Genomic DNA, 10,025 nt, shown 5'->3' on the forward strand with positions numbered 1-10,025 from the left:
ATCCTGTATTATACCCCAGAGCTGCACTCACTATTCTGCTGGTGCAGTCACTATGTACATACATTACATTACTGATCCTGAGTTACATCCTGTATTATACTCCAGAGCTGCACTCACTATTCTGCTGGTGCAGTCACTGTGTACATACACTACATTACTGATCCTGAGTTACCTCCTGTATTATACTCCAGAGCTGCACTCACTATTCTGCTGGTGCAGACACTGTGTACATACATTACATTACTGATCCTGAGTTACATCCTGTATTATACTCCAGAGCTGCACTCACTATTCTGCTGGTGCAGTCACTGTGTACATACACTACATTACTGATCCTGAGTTACCTCCTGTATTATACTCCAGAGCTGCACTCACTATTCTGCTGGTGCAGTCACTGTGTACATACATTACATTACTGATCCTGAGTTACATCCTGTATTATACCCCAGAGCTGCACTCACTATTCTGCTGGTGGACTGAATATGTACAATCTGCCACTTTTCTGCCCCTTTACATGAATTACCAGATTGAAACAATGTAATTATTGTGCAGCATTTATTAGATGTGCATTTGGCAGCTTGGTTCCACTTTCTTCTGTTCATAGATATCTTCTCTTTATTTTGATTCTGGGGATGGCAGTGAACACATGGAGAATTGTCAGTGATATGATCGGTGTGAGGAGGTTGTCAGATCTCTTCAGATTTTGTAACTCCCTGAGGATTCCTTAGAGCAGAGACCAGCTGTCTTCAGCACTGCAGATGCTCCCACTTTGCGCCAACAGCCACCTGCTGGGAGTTGTAGTTTCACTACAGCTGCAGTGCTGAAGGAAGCCGGCCCTGGCCTAGAGGTTAAAGCTTTAGTCTTAGAGGTCAGTCCTTGAGTACAGAAGACATTCTGCTGGACACACAGGAGCAGCTCTAGCATCATTGTTCTCCAGGGATCGGGGGGACGCTGGCCAGTGATTCGATGATCCGAGTGTAAATCTGGATCCCGTGGAGGAAAATGCCTTCATTTAAGTACTCGTTGTGATCATGGAGCAAAATTGGGGTGTTGTTCATGGGGGAGAAGCCCAAAGCATCAAACCCGGCCTGTGGAGGGGAGAAACATCCATGAGTTTACATCTGTTACTACAAGAATGCAGCATACCCATCACCAGAGATCAGCGGTGACATCACTGAGAATGCCTCCTACCCATCACCAGAGATCAGCGGTGACATCACTGAGAATGTCTCCTATCCATCACCAGAGATCAGCGGTGACATCACTGAGAATGCCTCCTACCCATCACCAGAGATCAGCGGTGACATCACTGAGAATGCCGCCTATCCATCACCAGAGATCAGCGGTGACATCACTGAGAATGTCTCCTATCCATCACCAGAGATCAGCGGTGACATCACTGAGAATGCCTCCTATCCATCACCAGAGATCAGCGGTGACATCACTGAGAATGCCTCCTATCCATCACCAGAGATCAGCGGTGACATCACTGAGAATGCCTCTTACCCATCACCAGAGATCAGCGGTGACATCACTGAGAATGCCTCCTATCCATCACCAGAGATCAGAGGTGACATCACTGAGAATGCCTCCTATCCATCACCAGAGATCAGCGGTGACATCACTGAGAATGCCTCCTATCCATCACCAGAGATCAGCGGTGACATCACTGAGAATGTCTCCTATCCATCACCAGAGATCAGCGGTGACATCACTGAGAATGCCTCCTATCCATCACCAGAGATCAGAGGTGACATCACTGAGAATGCCTCCTATCCATCACCAGAGATCAGAGGTGACATCACTGAGAATGTCTCCTATCCATCACTAGAGATCAGCGGTGACATCACTGAGAATGCCTCCTATCCATCACCAGAGATCAGCGGTGACATCACTGAGAATGTCTCCTATCCATCACCAGAGATCAGCGGTGACATCACTGAGAATGCCTCCTATCCATCACCAGAGATCAGCGGTGACATCACTGAGAATGCCTCCTATCCATCACTAGAGATCAGCGGTGACATCACTGAGAATGCCTCCTATCCATCACCAGAGATCAGCGGTGACATCACTGAGAATGCCTCCTATCCATCACTAGAGATCAGAGGTGACATCACTGAGAATGCCTCCTATCCATCACCAGAGATCAGCGGTGACATCACTGAGAATGCCTCCTATCCATCACTAGAGATCAGAGGTGACATCACTGAGAATGCCTCCTATCCATCACTAGAGATCAGAGGTGACATCACTGAGAATGCCTCCTATCCATCACCAGAGATCAGCGGTGACATCACTGAGAATGTCTCCTATCCATCACCAGAGATCAGAGGTGACATCACTGAGAATGCCTCCTATCCATCACCAGAGATCAGAGGTGACATCACTGAGAATGCCTCCTATCCATCACCAGAGATCAGCGGTGACATCACTGAGAATGCCTCCTATCCATCACCAGAGATCAGAGGTGACATCACTGAGAATGCCTCCTATCCATCACCAGAGATCAGCGGTGACATCACTGAGAATGTCTCCTATCCATCACCAGAGATCAGCGGTGACATCACTGAGAATGTCTCCTATCCATCACCAGAGATCAGAGGTGACATCACTGAGAATGTCTCCTATCCATCACCAGAGATCAGAGGTGACATCACTGAGAATGCCTCCTATCCATCACCAGAGATCAGCGGTGACATCACCCAGAGGTGGTGACATAACTCACGGTTCGGATGTAGCGGCTGTCAGTGGCAGCAGGAAAGATTTCAGGCTTCAACTTTAAACCTCTGGAAGAAAAAGTAGAAACCTCCATGTTTTCCTGGCCTTTTGCTCGGGTCACAGATCTTACTGACACTTGTGGTCACAATCTACAGGACTACGGCCAGAACATATAGTATCCGGATCATTTCGAGGGACTCTCTGCCCTCCCCCACTCACAGCTTTTTGCAGGGGTCACTGAACGCTTTCCACCAGGGGTTGGAGTCTTCGGGGGTCGTCATTCTTTGGTTCATACATTTCTAGAAGATATGGAGAGATATGAAGCCGCCGCCTTTCTCCCCATTGGGGGGTGGTCACATCTGTCATCGGGGGCTTCTTACCTGATGATACTCAAAGCTAATCTGGTCTCCGGCCGCCCGGCACCAGCCTTCTATCCGCGACTCAAACTCCTGCAGAGACAGAGGAACCCAAGGTTGGTGGGAACGAGGCGAAACACTGAGTAGAAGTTCTGAGATTGGATGTGGCTTTACCTTCAGGTCCACGGTGGGGGGTATCCGGAGGTCAAAGGTTGCAGACATCTCTGTTGGGATCACATTGCAGGAAACGCCCCCGCTCACCTTGGTTAGGTTTATCGTGGTCACATCTCCAAGCGTCAGGCCGGGGTTGTCCTCAAGTCTGAAACAAGGCAGAAAAGATGATGGAAGACAGAGATGGCTGATGTTGTACAAAGCTCCCTCACAACCAGAGGATGAGCAGCTCTGAGGTCAGCGACGAGGAAGGTCAAGGAAATACACTGACAGCCATCTTTAGATGCAGAAAAGTGTCTTTACCTCTTCTTCTCCTTTTCTCTAAAGCCCAGGAAACTCGAGATCACTGAGTGCTGTGGATAATAAAGTCACATCAACAATTTGGGTAAAATGTTAGAGAACTTTTATCGATAAGTCGTACGAGGATGGGGGGAGGGGACACTCACCAACTTAGCAGCCGCTGTATTCTCTATGAAGCGGGAGCCGTGTCCAGGGTCCCCCCGACAGTAAACGGTGATCCCTGAGGGACACAAGGTCAGAGATCATGTATGCACCACCCCAACCAATTTAAAACATCCATTTAAGGATCAGCTGCGCAAGGACTTACACCAGACGCATTTCTCTCCATAGAAAACACTGAAATCATCTGTGGGATTCGCAAGACCTGAAAATTAGAGTGACCGGGTCAGAGATGGCAGGGGGAATGAAGAGGGACGGCAGGGGGCAGACAAGAGGGAGGGCATGGGGCAGGCAAGAGGGACGGCAGGGGGCAGGCAAGAGGGACGGCAGGGGGAAGACAAGAGGGACGGCAGGGGGAAGACAAGAGGGAGGGCAGGGGGCAGGCAAGAGGGACAGCAGAGGGCAGGGGGCAGGCAAGAGGGACGGCAGGGGGCAGGCAAGAGGGACGGCAGGGGGCAGGCAAGAGGGATGGCAGGGGGCAGGCAAGAGGGACGTCAGGGGGCAGGCAAGAGGGACGGCAGGGGGCAGGCAAGAGGGACGGCAGGGGGCAGGCAAGAGGGACGGCAGGGGGCTGAGAAGAGGGACGGCAGGAGGCAGAAAAGAGGGACGGCAGGAGGCAGAAAAGAGGGATGGCAGGAGGCTGAGAAGAGGGACGGCAGGGGGGAAAGAAGAGGGACGGCAGGGGGAAAGAAGAAGGATGGCAGACATCCAGACTGACCTTCATCAAGTGTAATCCCCGGATTTAGTGCACGGAATTTAGGCTGGTCCACGAAGATCTCCATCCCTGTGTGACCCCCAATTTCTTCATCTGTCACAAAAGTAAACCAATAAACTGATGACAGATCGCTGACACATCTTCATATATACTTACAGCTCTGCTGCTTTACTGTTGGCTCTCAAGATGCAAAACAACCTTGCATCCGAGTCACGTCTTACCTGGTACCATGGTGAGGTGTATGGTGCGTAGGAATTGTCGCCCCTCTGATTTCAGCTGTCGTATGGCTTCCAGATACCTGCAAACCATCACAAAAGCCATAGTATCAACCCCACGGCTCAGGCTACTGATAAAACGTCACAGCAGATCTCACACCGACTTACTGGATGGTGACCGATTTCATGTCCTGCGTTCCTCTTGCATAGATATTTCCATCCTTGTCTTTATGGGCTGCAAATGGTGGATAAGTCCAGAATTCCTAGAAAGGAACAAGACTTATCTAGTTAAATACCCCATTACGGAGAGAAACCCTTCTCTCCTTCCTGATGTACTGCAGCTGCCATGACATTCCGCACCTCAAACACAGGAACCACATCAGTATGGGAGTTCAGTATGATGGATTTCAGCTCTGGCTGCCTCCCTCTCCAGGTCAGAATGACTATTGGTCGACCAGGAGAAAACTAGGAATGGAGGACAAATTAGTGTGTGGGCAACGTTAACCTGATATGGTAAAATCACGAACAAGAAGAAAATTCAGGCATTTTGGCTGACCCCATCACGGTACCCTTTTTACTAGAAGACATTACTCCTTGCTCTTTTGAACAGATTACCTCCAATGTCTTCTTCTCCAGCCCAATCTCATCCGCCATCTTGAAAAGAAAGCGCACAATTTCATCTGCAATACACATGAAGGACATGAATGTTTATTTAACAGTATACAGGGAGCATGTGAATTTTTAGACATCATGCATTTGTCTGTAAATGATGGAAACACACATTAGATAAGTTGGTGACAGAAACTTCAACGTTACAGAGTTTTACAATGGAAAAAGTTTACGTGGGCGTGATGAAGGCGTTACTAGATTGTTACTTTGTATCCTCTCATTATGTCTATATGTGACAGTTCTAAACAGATTCATTCACACAGTGAAAGGATCGCGACATGGGATCCACTTTCTAAGGCTGGGTTATATCAGAGATCCTTGATCAATCGATCATAGAGATGTTGCCGACATTGCTACTAGTGCAAATAATCATAAGGCGTCCCCAGAAGCGCAGAACAAAAACCTGTACAGGGAGCCCCTTAGCTACTACCAGACATTTAAAGGGAGTTTTGGAGCAGTCCATTATTTGACCTGTGGGACCCCATTGATCATTACAATGTGAGTGTCGCACCCTCTTCACAGATTACGTAGGAGAGTGGCTCATCCGTGCTGGAGCTGCCACTTGTCCCAAAAAGCCTCATTACAGACAAGGGACATAGATATTGGGGTGCAGAAGATTTACTTACACCACTACCCCCCATTTTAGGGAACAACAGAGATTTATTTCCCTAGAATTGCCGCAGTCCATAAATCCTGAGATCGGCCATGTAAACCCAGCCTTAGCAGCTTTGGGATGTGCTCAGATGAGGAGACAGAACTGGTGATACGAGGGGACAGCGTGTCCACGGACACCCACCAACGAGTCACATCAACATGGCCGACAGGTAACAGCAACAGGTGGAAGACAATACCTGTGACCTGATGGACTGGCCCTCAGTGTTACCCTACGGACGGCCCTGGCACCTCCACAGCAATGGAGTAAAGCTGGACCAGTGAGCATATCGTACAGGACTGGACCTGCAGCGACAGATAAGTGACCTGCGGCGGACATTGTACAGGGCAACGCAAGGTAAAGGGCAGCGCAAGGTAAAGGGCAACACAAGGTAAAGGGCAACGCAAGGTAAAGGGCAGCGCAAGGTAAAGGGCAACACAAGGTAAAGGGCAACACAAGGTAAAGGGCAGCGCAAGGTAAAGGGCAGCGCAAGGTAAAGGGCAGCGCAAGGTAAAGGGCAGCGCAAGGTAAAGGGCAACGCAAGGTAAAGGGCAGCGCAAGGTAAAGGGCCGGTGCAGTCTGAACAGCGTCTAATGGGCTGTCCGAGGTCAGCCGGGGTAATGGGGGCTCAGAGGATTGTGCCGTTACCGTAGTCCGGCTGTGGCTGCACGCTCCGAATCCTCAGATATTCCCGGAACCGTGTGGTGGACGCGTTCTCAGCCGCTGAATCCATCTGCTGAAGAAAAACAACATGTATAACTCGCGCCAATTCCAGCGCCCCGAGCTCAGCATTAACCCCTTCCAGGAAAAGACAAATACATCTGTAGCCACAGGCGGCTCCACTGAGGGTGGTAGTCCTACAGCAGAGGACTCAGCTCGTAATTAACTCTTCACTGCAACGATTATTTTTTGCTTTGCAACAATGTATCCTGTCACTTCCTGCCATCACTGAACTGACAACCTCCAGTGTTTGCAGTGTCTCATCTGAGCGGAGTCAGCGGCAGATCCGGTGTAATCAGAGCTGCACAACCAGAAACGGGGGAGAATAATCCCATAATGGCCTCCGGCTCCATACCTGACTCCTCTTTGTGCTGCTCTGCCCTCTCTGCACAGCTCTTCGCCCTCCTGTAGACTGTGCAGAGCTTTTCGCCCTCCTGTAGACTGTGCAGAGCTCTTTGCTCTGCTGTAGACTGTGCAGAGCTCTTCGCCCTCCTGTAGACTCTGCAGAGCTCTTCGCCCTCCTGTAAACTGTGCAGAGCTCTTCGCCCTCCTGTAGACTGTGCGGAGCTTTTCGCCCTTCTGTAGACTGTGCGGAGCTCTTCGCCCTCCTGTAAACTGTGCAGAGCTCTTCGCCCTCTTGTAGACTGTGCGGAGCTTTTCGCCCTTCTGTAGACTGTGCGGAGCTCTTCGCCCTCCTGTAAACTGTGCAGAGCTCTTCGCCCTCCTGTAAACTGTGCAGAGCTCTTCGCCCTCCTGTAGACTGTGCGGAGCTTTTCGCCCTTCTGTAGACTGTGCGGAGCTCTTCGCCCTCCTGTAGACTCTGCAGAGCGCTTCGCCCTCCTGTAGACTGTGCAGAGCTCTTCGCCCTCCTGTAAACTGTGCAGAGCTCTTCGCCCTCCTGTAGACTGTGCAGAGCTCTTCACCCTCCTGTAGACTGTGCAGAGCTCTTCGCCCTCCTGTAGACTGTGCAGAGCACTTCGCCCTCCTGTAGACTGTGCAGAGCGCTTTGCCCTTCTGTAGACTGTGCAGAGCTCTTCACCCTCCTGTAGACTGTGCAGAGCACTTCGCCCTCCTGTAGACTGTGCAGAGCACTTCGCCCTCCTGTAGACTGTGCAGAGCACTTCGCCCTCCTGTAGACTCTGCAGAGCGCTTTGCCCTCCTGTAGACTGTGCGGAGCTTTTCGCCCTTCTGTAGACTGTGCAGAGCTCTTCGCCCTCCTGTAGACTCTGCAGAGCACTTCGCCCTCCTGTAGACTCTGCAGAGCAGCTGACCCAGGGAGGCCTATATAACAGCCTGCAGGCCAGCCAGAAGCAATCCATCCAAGAGCAGAACTATGCAGAGCACAGAGCAATCCAACCAGTCCACCATCCAGACCTGGTGATGAGGGTCTCTAGGACCAGATAATGACTTCCTGCAGATTTACAGCAGTTATTTTTGCAGCAGTGCAGTAAATGTGTAAGGCTTCTTTCACACATCAGGTTTTCGCTTTCAGGCTCAATCCGGCTAAATTTAAAAAAAACGGATCCGGCCAATGTTTCCGTTTTTTTTCCCATAGACTTGTATTAGTGTGCCGGATGACATTGCGTTTCGTCCATTTTTTGCCGGCAAATCTGCTTTTCCGGTTTCTGGAAGCTGGAAGCGCCGGCTGTTTGCTAGAATGGAAGCCTATGGGAACCGGAAGGTGCCGGATCCGGAAAATGACGGATTCCGGCGCTGGATTCCGTTTTTTTAAACTGAGCATGCTCCAATTTTTTTTAACCAATAATCTAGCTATGCTAGCCGGATCCGTCAGTTTTTCACAATCTGCGCCGGATCCAGTTTTCCAACATTCGCTGGATTGTGCCTGATGTGTGGAAGTAGCTTACCTTGGGCAATGTCAGCAATGTACGTGTCTCATGTAGCAGCAGGAGGGAATATTCCGCAGATATCGTGAGTTCTCTGGGACCGAGGATCATGTGTGACTACAAACCTGAACAGTGTGAAAATGGATCCAGCTCACACACCAGGGTGATGATAAAAAATGAAAAATCTTTAATTCGGCTTTATTTGGAAGAATTCTTTTCACAATGGAACAACATCAATTAGGACGTCTCAGACAACATTGCGAATATAAAATAGGGCTGATGTATCAGAAGGACCATATGCACATGGTGTGCAAGCTGGATCCATTTTCACACTGTTGTGCAGCAGGATCCCCGCGCTCCCATCCTGGACTGGAATTACGCCTCGGGAGTGAGCTGGCAAAATGGATATCAGGGTGTTAGGAGAGGTGCATGCTGGGAAAGTGGAACCCCATAGAACCCATGCAGGGGCCAGACAAAGGGGGCTATGTGGTTAGCAGGAGGGGAGATGTCAGCAGGAGAGGAGATGTCAGCAGGAGAGGAGATGTCAGCAGGAGAGATGTGAGCAGGAGAGGAGATGTCAGCAGGGGAGGAGATGTCAGCAGGAGAAGTGTCAGCAGGGGAGGAGACGTCAGCAGGAGAGGAGATGTCAGCAGGGGAGGAGATGTCAGCAGGAGAGGTGTCAGCAGGAGAGGAGATGTCAGCAGAAGAGACGTGAGCAGGAGAGATGTGAGCAGGAGAGGAGATGTCAGCAGGAGAGATGTCAGCAGGAGAGGAGATGTCAGCAGGAGAGATGTGAGCAGGAGAGGAGATGTCAGCAGGAGAGACGTGAGCAGGAGAGGAGATGTCAGCAGGGGAGGAGACGTCAGCAGGAGAGATGTGAGCAGGAGAGGAGATGTCAGCAGGGGAGGAGACGTCAGCAGGAGAGATGTCAGCAGGAGAGGAGATGTCAGCAGGAGAGACGTGAGCAGGAGAGGAGATGTCAGCAGGGGAGGAGACGTCAGCAGGAGAGATGTGAGCAGGAGAGGAGATGTCAGCAGGAGAGGTGTCAGCAGGGGAGGAGACGTCAGCAGGAGAGATGTCAGCAGGAGAGATGTCAGCAGGAGAGGAGATGTCAGCAGGAGAGATGTCAGCAGGAGAGGAGATGTCAGCAGGAGAGATGTCAGCAGGAGAGATGTCAGCAGGAGAGATGTGAGCAGGGGAGGAGACGTCAGCAGGAGAGGAGATGTCAGCAGGGGAGGAGATGTCAGCAGGAGAGGAGATGTCAGCAGGAGAGATGTCAGCAGGAGAGGAGATGTCAGCAGGAGAGGAGATGTCAACAGGAGAGGAGATGTCAGCAGGATATGAGATGTCAGCAGGAGAGGAGATGTCAACAGGATATGAGATGTCAGCAGGAGAGGAGATGTCAACAGGAGAGGAGATGTCAACAGGAGATGTCAGCAGGAGAGGAGATGTCAGCAGGGGAGGAGATGTCAGCAGGAGAGGTGTCAGCAGGGGAGGAGACGT

General features: G+C 50.7%; 1 protein-coding gene across 5 annotated transcripts; it reads right to left on the minus strand.

Moving 5' to 3' along the window:
- Positions 1-539: 539 nt before the first annotated feature.
- Positions 540-7,935, minus strand: ACY1 (aminoacylase 1). Of its 5 annotated transcripts, none has more exons than XM_077276972.1 (15): positions 7,034-7,935; positions 6,607-6,691; positions 5,253-5,317; positions 4,998-5,102; positions 4,806-4,900; positions 4,644-4,720; positions 4,426-4,515; positions 3,856-3,912; positions 3,695-3,768; positions 3,552-3,601; positions 3,252-3,396; positions 3,102-3,170; positions 2,941-3,020; positions 2,729-2,789; positions 540-1,088 (listed from the first exon to the last, which is right to left on the minus strand). In XM_077276972.1, the coding sequence occupies exons 2-15, from the start codon at positions 6,689-6,691 to the stop codon at positions 924-926; spliced, it is 1,218 nt and encodes a 405-aa protein (XP_077133087.1). In that variant the 5' UTR covers positions 7,034-7,935; the 3' UTR covers positions 540-923. The 5 variants fall into 5 exon arrangements, with proteins under 5 accessions (XP_077133087.1, XP_077133088.1, XP_077133090.1 ...); XM_077276973.1 differs by having other exon boundaries at positions 6,607-6,694; XM_077276975.1 differs by lacking the exon at positions 7,034-7,935 and adding an exon at positions 6,778-6,916 and having other exon boundaries at positions 6,607-6,694.
- Between the last annotated feature and the right edge of the window lie 2,090 nt (positions 7,936-10,025).

The sequence above is a fragment of the Ranitomeya variabilis genome, chromosome 8 (genome assembly GCF_051348905.1).
Source record: "Ranitomeya variabilis isolate aRanVar5 chromosome 8, aRanVar5.hap1, whole genome shotgun sequence".
Taxonomy (NCBI): Eukaryota; Metazoa; Chordata; class Amphibia; order Anura; family Dendrobatidae; genus Ranitomeya; species Ranitomeya variabilis.